Source organism: Plectropomus leopardus, chromosome 21 (genome assembly GCF_026936395.1).
Source record: "Plectropomus leopardus strain MGB_pleo_1.0 chromosome 21, ASM2693639v1, whole genome shotgun sequence".
NCBI lineage: Eukaryota > Metazoa > Chordata > Actinopteri > Perciformes > Serranidae > Plectropomus > Plectropomus leopardus.
In genome coordinates, this window is record NC_142196.1 from 14941883 (window position 1) to 14961091 (window position 19209).

Genomic DNA, 19209 nt, shown 5'->3' on the forward strand with positions numbered 1-19209 from the left:
ATGATTTCCTCTTCACTTTGGGGGAAGTAAATGGTCCGTGTTGCAGTCCACCAGAAGCAGTCTTTGTTGGTGCGCTCTTGTTCTCCAGTTCTCTCTCGGGCCCTGTTGTGCCAAGAAGCTATGTGAGGACAGATTACACACCAGCGAGACATTGTTCAGTGCCCCACAGTGGGTTTGCACTTTCTGGAAGAGCCCTCATTATTATAGTGCAGGAGACTTCAAACACTTCCCCAATAGCTTTTGATGCAGTTAAATGCACAGTCATGCCCAGTGCTCTCTGAGTTCCAGAAGCATTGGGTGTGTCTTTATAATCAAAGCCCTGCTAACCCACATGATTACAGGAATGGCACACTGGCACATGCCCTCTCCCCTTGGCAATCAGACACTGATTTCTTTTTTTTCCTCTCTGCAGTCGTTTTTTTTCCTCTTCGTTTTACTATGACTGGAATGGGTGATTCAGTGTTTTTGAAGCCCCCCCCCCTCTGGTGTTGTGCATGGCTCACTGTGTGGTTATGGCAGCTGAACTTTGTTAAAGAAAATCTGTTGAGTAATATCAAACGTGATCGTGAGAAGGGGGCGTTATAGCTACACTGTGTTTTTTTGTGTATTTTAAGAAACACGTTACATAGTTATCTAATGTGGAAGAAATATTTGTTTTTTTTGTTAGGTGATATGGCTGAAATCAGTATCATGATATAAATGAAGGTTTTTTTTTTAATACAGCATACACTGGCCATTTTATTATGTTCACCTTTAAAATTGAATTATATCAGTTTTACGTTAAAAATAGCAATGTTACATTTACAATCCCAAACCTTGAAAAGCTTTTTAAAAAGTGTCAGTTACAAACTCTCCAAGTGCAGAATATGAAGCACTGCTGATGTGCTGGATTGTAATAGACTGTACAAGTGTACCTAATAAAGTGGCCAGGAAGTGTATCACAATATGGAAAATTCATTCAAAAATATTTTGTAAAACAAAATCTTTACTAATCGATTTTGTTAGTTTTTAATTACAGCCAATCTGAAATCATTAATTTGGGTTTGGCTGACACAACAAACACTGTAAAATGATAATATATGAACATATCTTTATAAATTATATAGTTAAATTATTACACATAAGAGACCATTATAGTCACACCCAATAGGTACAGCTTGACAGCCCAAAAGTACATATATTTGCTTTTGAGTAATTGTTACTTTTTTGTTTTAGAAATGATTGTCTAATTTATTGCCATCAGGAAATATACACTTTGCTTTACTCTGTTGCACTTTTCAAAATCAGCATCGGATTTCTAGGAGTTGGGGAAAGAAACAATAACAGCTTTGTATGGCGATATCTTGCATGGCCATGTTGTATCAACACAGTAAGTGTCGACTTTTTATTATATAATTTATTAATAATGAAAATTCAACTTCAGCTTATGGTAGTCTACCAAAATAACAAAATCAAATACTTTTTTAGTCCTCTAGAGACAATTTGCTGCAATAAAAACGATTATTCCGTCTCTGTCATACATGTTGTAAAACAGACAAACGGGAGATGCAGCTCCACATCTGTCGACCTTTGACCGTGAATTTCTGAAATTTGAACAGTTACAACATACTGCCATCCTGACTGGTTGGGAGTCCCCCTGCAGCCAGCAGCACCATGTCACCACGTCGTTTGGCGTCACTGTTTAGCCAAAACCTCCATTGCAGAGTAATATTACCCGCTAGTGTGTGCCCTCTGTGAGTTGAAACAGTTTGTGTCATGTCATTCAGACAGCCTCTCAGCTGCACAGGTGCATTTAAAGGTTTAATTTGTTGTGTGTTTGAGGTGTTTATTGCAGTCGGCTACAGCGTGTCTTGTACAGGTTGTACCAGCTGAGTTTGACATGGGGAAAACGTTGTCATCTCGAGCTCTCCGGGCAGCAGCAGCAGCAGCAGCAGCTCCTAGTTGTTTCTGCATTCCTCCCTCGCCAGACTGGTTGGCTCCAGCTCAGTCCTGGAGAGTCTGCTCTTGTGACACCCAAGACATAAGCAATGACACACACCTATGATCACCTCCCCCAAGTGCACCTAGTGCTTTCAAAGTCAATTGATTTTTCAAACTTTAACTTGTGTCTTTATCTGTGTGTAGTGTTTTCTTGTTTGGTGAGTAGCCGTGTGGTAAAATGCAGTTTAAAGTAAATATTATTTCATATTTCCTAGCTTATTGTGTAGTTTTATAGTAAAATCTCATTTGTAGTGCATCGTTCTAATAGACAGGCTGTAATATTGGAAAATCATCAAGGAGTTGCGGTCATTGCAGTGGTTTAATAACACAACCCTTCATTTAACCATGTGAGTCGGTCACACAGATAGGCCGTGATGAAGATGAAAACCTGTAATGAAGTGAGAGGTGTTGAGTTCATGCTGGCAGGGCTGACCTGTCAGCACACAAACATACAATTATGGTTGCTGTCTTATAAGCTTGTGTTTTTGTGAGAGAGATGGAAAGAGGGGGAGTCTGGGTAGAGGTGTTTACTACAGTGGAAATCTAAGCTCATCACAACTTCAAAGTAGCAAAAACAACTGCATGGAAGGCTATCTGCTCCAATATACCTCGAGACCCTGGCGTCATTTCCAGTCAGGTCCTCAGTATGTTCTTTCCCAGTGATGGTCAGCATGCCAAGCTCTGCCAGCAACAGCAAACTGCAGATAGCAGTTCAAGTGCATCTCTCTTTTAAGAAAAGGATGTCACACAGACTTTTTCTTGAATATTTCCAAAAATTTGAATATCTGAGACCTCTACTTTTACCCTTTGCACCCATTCATACTCTAACGTAAATATGGTCTGAGCAGCTGAAGTAGAAGCCTTCAATAGTCAAGCCTGGTTGAGTTTTTAAATATTTATTCAAAAGCAGCATCTCTTTGATTCATCCTCCCTGTGTGAACAATGATTTCACACTGTCTATGACTAACAGAAGGTAGCCCGCAGTGACTGATGGGCCATATGTCTCAACTTACGATACTAATGAACTAAATGAGCTGACAGCTTGATGAACTGCAAATTTGGTAGATGCCCTCCAGAATATGCCAATCAGTTCTACATATAATGAGGTTACTTACCCAGCCCCCACTTACCCTACATTGCTGTGAGTCAATGATATCTGCACACAGCACAGGTTTACCAATGGATGTCTCTTACACATGCAAGAACTTATACTCAGCCATATTAGCCATCTAACAGCAGCTTTTAAGATGGCCTAGAGGTAATTTCAAACCTGTTCACACCTGGCGTATGTGAAGAGTGTGTCTTCACATGCGTTTTGATTGACCAATTGTGGGCGGACCTCACTTACCAGCTCTGTATGCAAATAGACACGTACATAATATCATCGGTAGAAGACTACTGCTGAGGGAATGTGAGCTCCATGCCAGGGACAGTTGGTGAAAGTCCGCCTGAAAACACACAGTGACAGGACCAACTGACCAGCATACACACTAAAGTAACCCAGTTAAAGTGTCAAATGTGGGTAGGTTATTCACTTGGCGAGTTACTTTTGAAAGGCCATCGGCAGCACTGGCGGATAAATGTTTGAACCCAAATAGTTTGGTAATTAAACTTTTAAAAGTCTCTGTTGCATTTTAGTGTCATTTAGTGGCACATGGCTCTGCTGCATCGAAGCTGCTCTGTTGCTATCTGCCACACACTCACACACACATGCTCCAGTGCGGCGAAACCTGACCGTCTTGAGCGTTGTTAGTTCTTTGGCACTGTTCACCTTTCTAAACATCAGCTGGTTCATTACAATATTGATGCTGCTGGTCTGTTAACTCGTGCTAACCAGGCAGACGACATGGCTGCGTGACTGAAGGAGAGCAGGATGGTCCTTTAGTGCTGCGTCTAACCTGTCTAAAAGCCGCAAGAGAATATCTGCCTATCCGGCTGGGAGTCAGATAATAAAGCTGTCAGCTGAGTAGGTGGTCCTCCAATATGGCCCAGGACACGTTTGCTTCATTCACACCTGTACTTTAAGCTGTCAACTTGTAATCCAATCACTTAGGACGAATACTAATACTGTGTATCTTCATGTTAGCTAAAGCTAATGCTTGCTTAGTTTTGCGTTAATGTAGCTGTAAAAAAACATTTTTTCAATGGTTTGCAGTTGGTTAGTGTTTTCCCCCTTAATACTTCTTCCCTTATAATACTGGAGCAAAATGTAGTAAATTAAATAACAATAGGCAGTAGAAACAAAGTGTTCTTCCTTTTAAACATTTTTCAACCCACGGTTTAACTCTTTAGAACCTGTATCAACATCATGTCAGTGTCTTCTATAGCCCGTGTTATAGAAAGAGAAGAGAGTGTGTCCTCAACACAGGATTTGTTCACGGTGCTTTAGATGCTTGAAATACTTGAATTTGACACAATACTTGCTGGGTTGCACAGCTGTAACTGTAAATTATTTCAAGAACGGTATTTAAAATTGGGCCATGCTTGCTATTATTTTCTGATGCCATATGAGTGCTGTGAGCTCAGATTGCCAAAGTGTTTGCGCAAGTAATAAGTCACCACCAGGTAGTTTCGCTAGCCTACCAAACATTGATACCAGAGCAGCGTCGGCAGTAAGCACAAGTTTTACTCACAGTTGTGCCATACTTTGCACTCTGTGTTTGTCTCCTACTCTTTTTCTGCACATCAGTGAATAATACTAATCAGTTAATTGATAATTAGTTTATTTTAGACCCGTGAAGGCCTTTACAAACTTCATCCTTTACAGTAGGTTGGGTGGGTGCTTGAAAAAGTATTTGAATGTCCTTGAATTTGAGTTGACATTGTCTGTATGAATCCTGTAAACAAAGAAACATTGAAGAAAAATGTTACCATTCACTTAGTTCTGGGCTTTCTGTGGCCTGTGAGAGCCTTGGCAGGACGGCTTGAGCTTAGTTCAAAGATGAAGTCTCCCCTAGTGGCCGATGTTGATAATTAACTCAGTGACACAGCTCTGTACAGTAAGTGCTAACACCAGTGCCCAGCTGTTTATAGCTGCCCAGAGATGTGGAGCATTTTCTAGGATTAGAGATCCCTCACTAGTCTGCCTATGCAAAGACCGGACTCCCCAGCAACAAAAACGGCCTGCCAGCCTTCTTGCCAGGCTGTCTGACTGTCTGTGTTGGTGTCATTGAGACGTGCCTGGTACTTCCAGTCTCCCTTTTTTTGTCTCAACGTACACTGACCCATCATTACTGCCATGTCAAGGAGACGAAGGCAACCAATCATATCCGGCCCAGCGGGACAAGCACAACCAATCAGGTCTAAAATCCCCATGGTAACTTGTGCTGGAAAGCTCAGTTACAACCAATAGGAACAGAGAGTGCCACTTAGCCATGAGAGTTTTAATGGCCTGTTTCTGTTGTCATTAATAAAAGCGCATAACCTCTGCTATAGAGACTGTTATAATTTCAGTGGACAGCACAGTGCCACAGCATAAAGGCACCCTGATGGCATTCAGAAGAGTGTAATGCAAGGACACATGCACCGTGACGTTTGTGTTCATTACCTGTACATACACTGTACAGGCCAATAGTACTCACTTGTCAACAGAAGGGTGGAAATGGATTTTACCCTTCAGAGTCTCCCCTGCCTCTCTGGCCAATCACCACAGCGTTGACTTCATCCATGTGAGAGCAGACCCTACCATTATCTTAAAGTAGGTCACTCCAGGCCAGGAGGGAGCCAGACTCAAGTTTGCATGGTCACTAGCTCCCTTTTTAGTTTAGCGTGCTCGTGCTAAGCTATGCTATTCCACTCTGCTCTACATTGTGCTGCGCTGTACTCTGTTATGCCTTATGTAATGGCTGAGCAGTGAGCGGTGTGTGTCACAGCCGTTTCCATGGTTAGAGTGGCTGAGAGTGTATCACAACACAGCCTGCCCCGAGCCTGTACACTGTGCGGGGGGGGGGTTAAAAAAAACTTTCTTTTTTTCCCCTTCTTGGTCTCTTTTTCTGTCTCTGTCTAAAGCAAATAGGGCTGCACATCACACATCTTGTAAGAAGAAATAATTTTCATACATATATTTTTTAAATGTCACCATTTGTTTTGGACAAGTGTTCACATATTCGATGCAGTAGATATTGCCCGATATTGAAATCCAAATCCATTAGCCACCATCAAATTTTGTTGCAGATGTGGTGGTGATTAATAAGAAATTACTTTGATCAATAATTGATTGTCTTTCATTAAGTGGCATGAAGTTCAGTCTGTGCTGACTCGCAGGGCAAGAGTAGGAGCAGAATAAAATATACAGTATGTTGGTATGGATGCTCAACATAGTTGTGAAGTACTATGAAGATGAAGAACACATACATTTGTACTGGATCTTGATGGCATTAAATTGCAGGGAAGCAGAAACAGCCCTCAGCCAGCTTGTCACTTTGGATTGCACAAAACAGTCACAACAAGAGTTTTTACTGACTAAGATCGCATGTTCTGTCACTTCATTTCAGAAAGAGCAGACAGGATATTATTGTAACATTTCATTTTTGAGTGGCACTTACAAACTACTACAGGTACGCATTCTCAGAGGTACGCAGTAAACACGGACACATGTTGTGATTATAAACCTGCTTTGCTCTTACTGCGAGCTGGCTTTGCTTGGTATCGTGTAACGAATGGGCTTTTCTTGGTACATGGTTGAGCGCGCAGTCTGGTGCTGTGGGCAAAGCGCCGTGTTCTCATTTCAGTGTCTCTGGGGAGAGCTGCACCATCAGAGAGAAATGATTGAATCTCTTTCTCTGCTCCATTTTCACTCATTTCTCCTGGAGTGGATCAACCTGTGCCCCCAGCGCAGGATTGTGTGAATGTGTGTGTTGTATGCAGATGCCTGTGTTGGCATGCGTACACACCTACAGCATATAAGTGGCCTCCGCATCATTCTGCTGTTGGAGTTTGCAGTCGGTACATCAGATGTTGAATGTTTTCATACATTGCATTTCTAAAACAGTTTTTGTCTCTGTTTGTTCATTTTTCAGACGCTGATATGCATTGAGGATGAGTGGAGTCGGTGAAAACTCATCTGACCCTGCCAGGGCAGAGTCGCGAAAACGCAAAGAATGTTCTGCCGAACTTTTAGGACCCAGGTAAGACTTGTACCCCGGGCAAGAAGGCAGATTTTCCCCAAAGATGTCTCCCACTTGGAGACGTTTTAACTTTATTTAAAGAGTTAGTTTACCCCCAAATATTAAAAAAAAAAACATATTATACCTCTTACCTGTAGTGCTTATTTATCCATTCAGATAGTTTTGATGTGGGTTGCCTAGTTTTGGAGTTATCGGCCGTCGAGATGTCTACCTTCTCTCAAATATGGAACTAGATGGTAATGTGTCTTTTCAGAAATCATGATCTGGTTACACAAGATCTTCTACTCATTAACAAGAGACTCGTGCTCGTGACAGCACCAGATGTAAACATTATTGGCATCTTCCTCAGCTGAGCTGTGACATCAGCGAAGTCAGTGGTATTAAATAAACTAGCAGTAGATGTACACTTACGCCACGAGCTATCAGTACATGCAACCTAATCACCTGCGTGGAGATACAATTGGTCGCTGTAGTTCAGTACAGAGAAAATAGTTCCTACATGAAACTGCTCACAACAAGGTTTGGGGATTATTTTGAGTAACTTGGTGGTAATTTTCTAGAAAAAAGAGATATTGATGTTGAGTTTTTTAAATGTTTTTTTTGGCACTTTGAGCGCCTCAAGCCAAGTGCAGTTATATTCAGGAGAAGGAAGACATCTCAACAGCTGATATTCAACAACTCTTGACACAAACAATCGAGGTTGACAGGTAGCACTGCAAGTAAGAGAAAAAATCTGTTTTTTTGAATATTGGATGAAGTGGTCATTTAATCTTGTAAACTTGAAACTTGAAAAATATGTGGGAAATACAGTCATTTCTGGGCAGCAAAGGTCGGCTCTAGAGTCAGCCTCTCCGTCACAAGTGTGTGGTCAGTAACTTTGGAATAATGCTTGTTGCTAAACCATCCATCACCCATTAAACAAAGATGATGTCAGAGTTTTGAAGATGCTCCAAGTCAAGCTCCAGCCACTTAAAATATGTTGTACAGTAACATCCTAGTGGTTACCACGAATGGCTGTATGCTATTGTGGCAGAAAACCCTGGAGCACTATTGAAGTCTGTACAATAAATCTGCATAATTCATCTGAAGACAAGCACTCAAGAACGGGGGTTTTCTTTATTGATGCAGTGCTCCATGTTGGCACAAAGAAGAGGCCTAGAGATATATTTCAAGCCATATGGAGAATAATTGACCCTAGCCTTATCCCTCATCTGACTCTCCTCCATGCCAGGGTTTGCAGTGGATGTGTCATTTGGCAGCTATGAAACTGAGAGGGCTCTTTATTCATGTCCAGAGATGTGTGCGAATGCTCAACCCTGCTGTAGTTTTGTAGATTGATCTTTTCTGCCCTGCTCCCGGTTCTTTTTTTACTGCTCTTTCATTCAATTATTGTGGTAGAATTGCTCTTGTCACACATACATTTACGCACACTTTAACCTCTTTACTTTCATCCCTCCTGCTGTTACTGTCTTCTTCATTGCATTCCCTCACCCCCGTCTTCTCTTTGACTCTGCAGTCCAAAGCGGAGCAACGAGAAGCGCAACCGCGAGCATGAGAACAAATACATCGAAGAGCTCGCCGAGCTGATCTTCGCCAACTTCAATGACATCGACAACTTCAATGTCAAGCCTGACAAATGTGCAATCCTGAAGGAAACTGTGAAACAGATCAGACAAATAAAGGAGCAAGGTACGACCTGTAATGATTTTTGACACTTTCTCTCCGTCTGTCGAATTACCTTTCAGCTGACTGATTTTCTGAAGCTTTTTATCTGCAATCTTTCCCTTCAGGTTTTTAAGACATAAAACCAATATATATACCAAGCCCAGCCTCAATAAAGACCAGATGCGTTTGACATTGGTTTGAATTAGGGTTGCCAACGCTTAAGTGGTAATCAGTTAACTGAAAAGAATATATCTGACAGGTTACGCATGTCAGCTAATTTTACTACTTTTCAGTTTACTGCACTGCACGCCATCCAGGTTTGGTCAGAGTTAACTAACGGCACCACTCATTTGGTGATTACTGCTAGTAAAACTTTCCCAACCCAACAGCGTGGCTGTGAAAACATTGTGCCCAGCATCCGGTCTTCCCCGAGGTTGACCCAGTGAGTAACGGACTCAGTTTTGAGCCACAAACTCCTTTCATTGTTAACTATCTCTGCTAGCTCTGTTAGCACCATTAGCAGTGTCAGCATGGCTTGTGGTGCTAACATTGCACTCAAGGGATTTTGCAGCTCAAAAAGAAGCCTTTTTCTTACCGGGTCAATTTAGGGTAAGACTGGAGTTGTTGCAATGTCACAAGTGGAAATCGTGAATGAACTAGCTCCCGCTCTCCATGGGCGGTGTGACAAAAGCTAGCTAGTGGAGACAGGAGGGTGGGCAGTGGGCACTATGATTCTGCATGTTAATGTGGCTAGCTGCCCGTCTATCAAAAAAGCCATCTGAAAATAAACTAAAAAAAGACATTTACATCAGAAACCATTTTTTTACAACATCTAAATGGATATTATTTTGAAATTTGGCACTAAAGCGCACGCTGAATCAATGGAGCACTGGACTAAAAGATGAGGCCTCTTGTATTTCATGTCATTTTAGTTTTTGTTTTTTTTTTTCACAAAAATTTACCAGTTAGTTGCAAGTCAGTGGATGTCAGGCTGATGAAAGCAAAATTAACTAAAAACGAATATACTAAATTTGTGGTTTGAAAGGCTCCAAGATAACCACAGGTGCCAGCAGAAGCAACAGATTTAATGGCACAAATATTATTGTTTGGGATCTTCTCCACACACAGTAATTAATGTTATTAGTGTCTCTCCATCACTTCATCATATAATGTGGATGAACCGGAGCAGTTTTTTTTGTTGGCTGCAGGTCTTTCCCACTTCCATCCAGAGCCAGAACATCAGGCAAAGGGATCAGACTGTGCAGATGTATTTGCCAGCTTCTCCTTTTTAGTAATCTTTAGCAATTAGTTGAGGTCTGTCTTTTTACTTTTTTCTTGTTGGATGGTCAGACCAAGATCAATGGAGTCCAAGTTTTTTTTTTCTCTGTTCTTACAGATCCAAGCATAGCAAAAAAGGTTGTAGCTTTCCTGAGATAAACATTATGGCGAACACTAAATCATGAAACAGCTTGGACCGTGCATAGAAGAAAAGCAGCTGAGTGACTGGTAGACAAAGAGTGGCCCTCTTGAGGTGTACATGAATCAGATCGGCTGATGATGTCATCTTGTTTTATGTGACTCACAGAGCCAAGCGTTATGTAATGGTGAGCAATGTGATGCAAAAATCACACACAAACTCTGGCTACCGTCTGTCCGTCCCTCCCCCACTCTACTGTCTTATTCCACACTCACTCCCTCCCTCCCCTCAACCCTCTCTCCCTCCAACCATTCCTTTTTTTTTTTTTTACGCTAGGCTAGAGTGACATCCCCTGCCTGCGTCTGAAGGCATAATTGTGTTTGTACAGCAACCACTGAAGGAAGGGCCAAACAGTCCTTGCTTTTCTGCTTTTTTCTCCTGACCTCGGTGGCCAGCAAGAGACACCTTTTTTATAGCTAACATGGAGAGCTTCTGCACTTCATCTTGCACAGTTCAGAGGGGCATCAATTCTTGTTGCACTTGTTGAACCAGATTCACTGAAAGCTCATTTAGACGTCTTTATGCTTAAAGTAGATGTTACATCATGGTGCGAGCGCCATTTGTCCTTTTCATTGCATCTCATCTGCCATCTGTTTAGTATTGTTTGTAGCACACAATCTCTCTGTTATTGCCCCCCCCCCCGAGAGCATCATTACTATGTAAAAGATATTCTTAGTTTATGGTGACGTTACTGAATGTATTAAATTACACTAATGTGAGTGAATAACTCTGACTGATGGGTGTCACAGCCCTGCAGAGAAGTGCAACGCAGCGATGATGGCCTTTGAAAAAAGCGGCCTCCTACCGACAGCTGTTAATTCATCCCTGTTTGTTCCTCATGCTGTCTGCATACATTTTCTCTAATTGAAATCAGGGTGGAGTTGTGTGCTCACTATCACAGGCTTGGCTTGATTTCAGTTTCCAGCTTGTTGCATCTTAATAGACAATATGTTGAGTTATGATATCTTTATAGCACTTGTAAAATAAGGGCATAGCCGAGAGTTTAACAGCTTCCTTTACACTCTTAACTGCTCGCTCGTGCCAACACAGCAATACATATACAGAAGCTGCTGAGCTGCAGCCAGGAGATAGTTTAGTACATTATTTTTATTCATCATACATTTGTGAAGAATTTCGCTACATAACTACATGTAAAATAAGAGCGAGACAAAATGGAGGAACTATATGGCGGATGTTTAAGATTATGTAGCAGTTATTACCAATGAAGCTGCAACATTTCAATTGACAGAGGTAATTGGCAACTATCTAAGTCTTAAGAGAATTGTTTTAGTAATTTAAGCTGGTTTCATGCCTCTGTGAGAATTTGATGCTTTTCTTTCTCACACGATGATCAAAAAGGTTTTGTAGTTTTTGAACTGTTGGTAAGATAAAACATGCTATTTGAAGGCATCATCTTGGGCTGTGGGAAATGACACAGAGTGAATTTCACTATTAAGGAACAGTGTGTGAGATTTAGTGACATCTTGAATTGAGGATTGTAGATTGCAAAAAGTTAACATTTAGATTTCCTTCAATGTTCTTTCTTAAGGACGTTTTAACCGTGAGCCAATTTATCCACAGAGGTCTCCTCCTCTCCAAAACAAACGGACTAGGTGATTAAAACGTGTAAAAACACTGAATAAAGTAGTTTGACGTTACAAATCAGATTTTCTCCGAAGCTGTTTGGCACGTCAGAGACGAGCCTTTAGCTCAGCACCTGCTAATGTGTGCTCACCTTTTTTACTCATAACTAGAGATCCAGACGCTTAGGAGGTTATTAGCAGGAGCCAAATTATCAGCAGACGTCTCTTCCTCTCCAAAACAAACAGACCTGGTAATTTAAACCGGTAAAAACATTGAATAAACCAGTTTCAAATTAAAAAAAAAAATCAATGATTGTCTGATGTTCTCATCGCGGAGGGGGTTGTAACTACTATAGCAGACACAAAAACAGAAACGGCCCCCTCAAGAGCTAGTGTTTGGTTTCTTCATTCTGGGCCACTGTAGTAACATGTTCGTGCAACATAGGGATCTCTGTAGACAAGGACCCCGCTCCCTGTCGAGATTTTAATGGCTAATTCTAAGGTAACGATTATTATTTTCAGGTGATTTTTCTCTAAAGAAAACATGCTTATTATATTTAATTCCTGCCAATATATCCCCTTAATTGTACACACTGGACCTTCAATCCATAGAATAATGGGTAGATTAAACGATAATGAAAATAATTGTTAGTTGCAGCCCTAATTACCAGACATAACCCTTATAAATAAACAGGCCCTCCCTCTATCTGTGGCACAGTTGTGCAGACGGACAGAGAGCCAGTGAGGGCTGCACTGACATTGAGTGATGGGTCTGTACCCAGGGCAGCTGTGCTGGTATACTGGGCCCCGCTGGGCCTGGAGAGGTCCTGCTGATGCACACATCATTAATGCTGAAAGAGATGAATGTGGGCCTGTGTGGTGTTTCACGAGCCCACGGAGCAGGGGGGGAAACCTGCATTTGTGTCAGCGTTCACACATCTACACCCAAAAAAAGAGAGGAAGGACATGATTTTGTTTGCTTTTCACCACAACATTCTCTCACCATATGGTCAGCCCTCTTCTTGGCATGGTGCGACAGTTAAATGTGTCCCCCCCAACAGCCCACTCATATTCCGCCTCTCATCATCATCTCCAAAAGTAGGGCAGCCTACGCGCTGAACATAAGGCTTCTCTGCATGGTTATTAACCCAATCACTCACATGGACAAATGCGCAACACCATAGTGCAGGTACACAAGCACACAGGATATTTTGATTTTCACTCCCAAATAAACCAAATAATCACTACAATTTAATGGTTATTGTGCAGTGGATTCAAAGGTGCTCGTCATGTTGGAACATTTTTGCAAAGCTCGTAAAATCACTGCAAATGTATTTTACGAAGGTCCAGTTTTGGTTGCAGATTACAAGTACCTGTATGAGCAACAAGTCGTACTCTCTATATCCATTCTTGGAAATCCAGTAGGAGTATGCAGTCACAGGAGGACACTTCCAGCTAAGTTATCTGAGAAAGGCAGTCTCTCTCCCGGTGGTTCTATAGAAACGCTTCAAAATGAAGGCTCTCAAATGACTATTCATAGTTTATGTCCCTCTGAAATCATGGTCATATACCTCTGATCAAACTGCTTTGACAAATATCAGACTGGCTTAAATATTTAACCCATGTTTTGTTGAGAACTGTGTTGTTGAAGTAATAGTGACAATTTTGTGCTACCCTGTCTCTTCATTTATGACTGTGAGTTGTGTTTATTTACCTCAAATCGAAAAAGCTTAATATTTCTAAGGTCTGCCTTTTCTGCTTTACCGCTTAGTAACAACTTACAGCTCTATTTGGAGCATGAGTTGTTTACACAGTATCAGTGTTTTCATAATAGCCTTTTTCTTTTTTTTTTCTTCTTTTTTTGCACATGCAGCCATCCAGCAGCTGCCACCAGTGTGGTCACCGCATGCTCCAACACAGTCATTTACAGCAACCTTTCACTCTCACTCGCTGCTCAGTGCCTGGGTTTGAGCCATGGCAACTTGTTTTGACAAAGGAACAAAATGTGTTTGCTTTGTAGAAAGATACTTGTTCAAAGTCTTGTTAACAAGTGACCTCTTTAAAGTATATGGACCAATTTTAGGGCAAAAGCGAAAATTGTTTCTCTGACCTGCATGTTTTGGGGTTATGTTTTGTGATGCAGTTTTGTTCCCCATAACACCACCTTAGTTATTGTAACTATAAGGGATGTTGACATTAAATTCATAAAATTAAAACTATTATTCTCTTGATCAGAGTTCTGTTTTTGCCTCTAAACTTTTGTCACTGACTTTCCTGTCAACAGAAAAAGCTGCAGCAGCAAATGAGGAGGAGGTACAGAAGGCTGATGTCTCATCAACAGGCCAAAGTGTGATTGACAAAGATGCCTTGGGACCAATGATGCTGGAGGTGGGTAGAGGGCGTTCTCTTGCTTATTCATAGTGTCATATCAAACTACCACACACTGAACACTCATACTTTACACACTGGGGGCGTAATGTTTAAATGACACAAAAGTGCAAAAGAACTTGCCTGGGAATATTTTCCTTCAGAGCTACTCATATCCGTAGGGATGCAAATTTGCAACATTTGCCTCAGTCTTTTAATAAAACATTTAATGCAGTGATGCGAATTCACATCCAAAGCAGCATCTGGTAATCTGTCTGAGGTAAGTTGTATAGCCGAAGCTACTGAAAGCTATTTATTTTAGTTTCCTTTTAGCAAAATGCTGTAAGTGAATTTAAGTTTACTCTGATAAACAGTTAGGAAGTTTATATGTCTAGGGCTTTATTGTGAAAGGAAAGAAAGCAAGGAGTGGAGCTGGATTGGTTGCAAAAGTTCAGAGAAATTCAGACTAAATATTGCTTTTTAAATGCATAATATTTACATTTTTTGCAACGTTTCCCACAGAATTAGAATCCATGTGTGTATTGAATTGAAGTGTGTATATATATATATATATATATATATATATATGTGTGTGTGTGTTTATGTATGTATTTTCCAACAGCTCTCCGAATGAGCAGTTCAGCTCCAAAACTAGAAAATCAAACTGCGACTGTGAATGCTGATATTGTGGCCGGCCGCCACAAAAAAATGAATGTGTGGGAAACCCTGCCGTGTGAAAGTACTAATGACAAAAACAACATTTCAAAAAAATGTATTTACATGCAAATTAATCGCAAAGGGAAAAAAACGCCTTCGGTGTGCGTTAGATCTACTTTTCTCTTTAAATCATGATTGGTAAAAAATGAAGAGTGCTATCCACAGAAAACAATCCCAAATGGGTTAGTAGTGGTTGTGTGTTAGTGTAGCTGTGTGGTGCAAAAGCTGCCAGCATCTTGTATCTGCCCCCGATTGGCTGTAAATCACCGAGCGGAGCAATGGCCTCGTTGTCCTGTGGAGGGCCACTGAAGTGCTTACGTATAATGGGAAAGAAAGCAACAGCCTGGCGAATGAATCAGTCCATTGAGCCTCTCCTCTCACTCACTTCCTCCCTCCCTTTCTCTCTCTTACTTGTTCAGTCCTCTTTTCTCTCTCCCTCCCCATCTTCTCTTCATTTGCCTCTAGATCTGTCCTGTCATGGAATATTTATAGCTCTCCTGGTCCAGCGTCACTGAATCGACATACTAACTCGCGGCTAAATATAGACCGGTGCAGCCTGCATGCTTTCCCATCTGTCAGCAGCCCCAAAACACAGCAATCGGCCATTCACACCCTCTCGCTCTAGCCACGTCTCTGCCCGTCCCCCAGCCCTGGCTCATTACAGGATGCTCTGAGGAGAATGGCTGTCGGCAGGAAATGCACCCACGCGCCCCGTGACCCTCCTCCAAGGCTCTCTGCTGCCTACTCTCATGCAAGCGTAGGAAGACGGAGAGGGCCGTGAAAAAACATTAATGCACAGTTGTTTTAACCCTCTGGGGGCAAGTCTTGTTCTGTCACATGACTGCTGTGGCATGTAGTTTGCATTCCTGGTAGATTGCTCTGTATGGTTGCTGTTGTGTGGTGTGACGACATTATCAGAGAACAGAAGAGACCAGAGCAGAGTATGTTGAATTTTTTCCAATACTAGTGCCAATATGATGCCAGAGTTTGATTATAATACAAAAACAATGCTTATTTTGATATCCTTATTTGAAAAATATAATAGTATATTTACAAAACCCTGATCAGTTAACCAAAGAAGCAAAAGTTAAGCATTGTCCAGTCACAAGTACCTGTAATACAGCCTGAAATTGGCAAAATTGTCATTTAAATTAGTACTCATAAGAACAAGTACAAATCTAGTCAGATATTTGTTGCCAGATTTACGTATTTGACAGTTTTCAAGACTCAGTGCAGTGCTCTCCACTCATTCATTCATTAAAACATCTGCTCCCACAAACAGATTTTCAATTTTTGGAGCTGGACCACCATTACACTCTTGGAGCACATAGCGCACTCTGGGCACAAAGGGAGCCGCAGAGCACCAGATGCAGTGAAAGTGAAACTTGAACATTCATTGTGCTGGGTCTAAAAGTTTGGATTTACTCCCTTCTGTAATACCTGTCCTCTCATCCATTGATCTAATCTGACCAGCTGTGATCAGATCGACTGATCAATTATCCATCCCGTGACTCAAACTCCACAAACTGCAGCTGAGGAAAAAAGACCTCATGACGAGTTCTACCTGCGTGAGTTCACATCCCACAAAAACACTGAGATTTAGAGAGGGGACACAGAACGGTACAAAAAACACACAGACACAAAGAACAAAACAGTAATTTTGTGGGAAACACTGCAGTGTGGTCACGTTTCTATCTGTACCAAAAAATATCTAAATTTTATATTCAGCCCTACAAGAGGCCTGTTTGAATTGTTGTTAGCAAAATAGTCATGCTTTGTCATGCTGAAAATACAGCGTGTTTAGCAAGGATTTATGTGAAGACAGACCCTGTTTTCAAAGCACCACTATCATATCATAAATAACAGTAATACCCAGAGGGGAGATGGGAGTTGACCAGACCCTATTTCCTCTGCTATAACAATTTACTACCTACTGTACATTGCTATGGGAGTTTAAGCAATATAGGGTTATATATCAAGACAATAGGTTAGGTGTAAAATGGAACATGGGGAGTATGGTGCCTCAGAGTGTATTTATTTAGAGTGTATTCATTTGTATCGGCTTTGGTCCCCTCTACAGTGTGTATTTAATCAGGGCATTATAAATGAAGGTATTGACCAACAGCATTATTCAACAGTGTCTGGAAGGAGGCAGGAGTTGGCACTAAAGAGTGTTTGCTCTGTTTCTGTTTGCCCTACTTGTCCAGTACATGGCCTTTCTTCACACAGGGTGGACTCGCATAGCCATGTTGCGTTTTGGAACACGCCGCTTCACGCAGTGATAGATGAGATCCCCTTAAGTCTATTTTCAGCTTGTGCTGTGTTAATGCAGGCAAGGGAAAACTTATGTTCCAGTGTGATCATGTGTAACCTGGGATGTGTGACGTTGCGCCTGCTGGTTGAGTGTAGGTATGTTAGGCGGCGTAGTTACAGAGACAGGCAGATGATTATAGGTGTACACAGTGTTCTGTATCAGCAGGAGGGTGAGACAACTAAATATGCTATTCCCAATAAGCATTATGTTAAATCAATATAGAGCCATGTACTGTAAACTGTATGTGCGGTATGTTGGTAATGACAATCGAAGCAGAGGTGTGGAGCAAACACCTTGGCAGGAGTCCCTCGTCTCTTATCTTGACACCAGATTTTACAGCTTTACAACTACCAGAATTCCCTTTTAAGGGCTCTGGGTGATTTGATGGCCTAATTGACACCATCTTGTGTGTAATGGCTGACCTGGGGCTGTATTCTTTCAATTAAGTGCTCCTCCTCCTTCACATCCTCCAATCGCTGCTGGCACATGCTTTTATCTTGCTTTCTATCGGCAACACTGATGTTGAGCATCTGCAGGAGTGATTGATCTGCCCAGCACACACTGAACTAATTGCCTCTTATTAGACACAATGCAGAGTTGCTGCACATCTACACAATTTAATAGGAAAATTTCAGTAGTGAATGTGCATGCCAGGTGATGCACAGTAACCTCAGCTCAATCACGAGAGGCACAAGTGGCACACACTAAAGAAAATAAGCTAACAATAAGGAAACCAGCTATTTACAAACCAGTTCCTTGAATATTTTTTTTTTTAACATTTTTAAAATGAGTTTCTTTTAACCGCAACCAAAGATACACATAAAGTAAAAGATTGCAAAACACCTTCCTCTGCATTTATAATTGGAGTTTTAGCAATTTACAAAGCTGTGTACTAAATTTAGCTCATAGTGTTGGATGTGAGAGGCTGAAACAGTGAAATTATCCCAATAATCTATGAGCGGAGAAAAGCATATCATGGTTGGATTAGGCCTTTATTGACCTGCTCAGCTGCAGTGTTGTAGCGGCTTGTTATCAGTCAGTATTAGTGGGAAATACAGGTGGTCAAACATATTTTCACTCTCCTCCTTTGCTTCCATTTCACTGTCAGAGATTTGTGTCAGTGTGAAAAATGAAATGAGACTTCCCTTTTCTTAATTTAATTTCTTCTCTGACTTTTCTCTCTTTCACCCCCGCAGGCCCTGGATGGCTTCTTCTTTGTGGTGAACATGGAGGGTAACATCGTGTTCGTGTCTGAAAATGTGACCCAGTACTTGCGCTACAACCAGGAGGAGCTGATGAACACCAGTGTCTACAGCGTGCTTCACGTCGGGGATCACGCTGAGTTCATCAAGAACCTGCTGCCCAAATCCCTCGGTTAGCCTCGAGCTTCTTTTCCCTGCCAGCATTTGCTTTTTTCCACCTGTCAGTTTGTGTCTCGCTGTGTCACTTGTGTTCCACATCTTTCTCTCGCTCTTCCCGACTCCGCGTGTATGTCCTCTATGTTGCATCACTCATACCTCAGCAGGCGCTTGTTCACACCCCGGCTCTATCTCTTGTTTTTTACATAGTATGCATCTTCTGTCTCTTAACACCCTCACCTCTCTTCTTCTCCCTGTATACAGTTGTAGGTGGCTGTCTGATTGTGTTGTCAGTTTAATTAAAATGCTTAAATGTTTACATTTAAACTGCTATGGAGAGGGTGTGTGAAAGCTGGCTAATACAAAGTGTTATGTAAGCTTTATATACAAGGTTGGCACGGTACATATAACCTATAGGTTCTTCATTTTCTCTTTTGCTGATGCTCAGCCCAGACATTTGCTCTCGCTCTTCTCTTCCTCCTCCCTCCCTTCTCAGCTAATTAACTTCCTTTTTCGGCTTCTCTCCCCTGTCAGCAGCATCCCTCCCTTCATATATTCTCATCTCATGCCCTTCCTTCCCCTTCTCTGCGCTTTGTGTGTTATTCTCACCCTCACCAAGTTC

General features: G+C 41.6%; 1 protein-coding gene across 3 annotated transcripts in view; it reads left to right on the forward strand.

Annotated features, from left to right (window-relative positions):
* ncoa2 (nuclear receptor coactivator 2) overlaps positions 1–19209 on the forward strand; it is a 71124-nt gene that overhangs the window by 22043 nt on the left and 29872 nt on the right. For all 3 annotated transcript variants that reach the window (XM_042510085.2, XM_042510084.2, XM_042510086.2), the window contains 4 exons: positions 6999–7106; positions 8623–8795; positions 14116–14219; positions 18426–18603. In XM_042510085.2, coding sequence (XP_042366019.1) covers positions 7018–7106; positions 8623–8795; positions 14116–14219; positions 18426–18603 — 544 coding nt within the window. In that variant the 5' untranslated portion in view covers positions 6999–7017. The remainder of the gene's footprint in view (positions 1–6998; positions 7107–8622; positions 8796–14115; positions 14220–18425; positions 18604–19209) is intronic.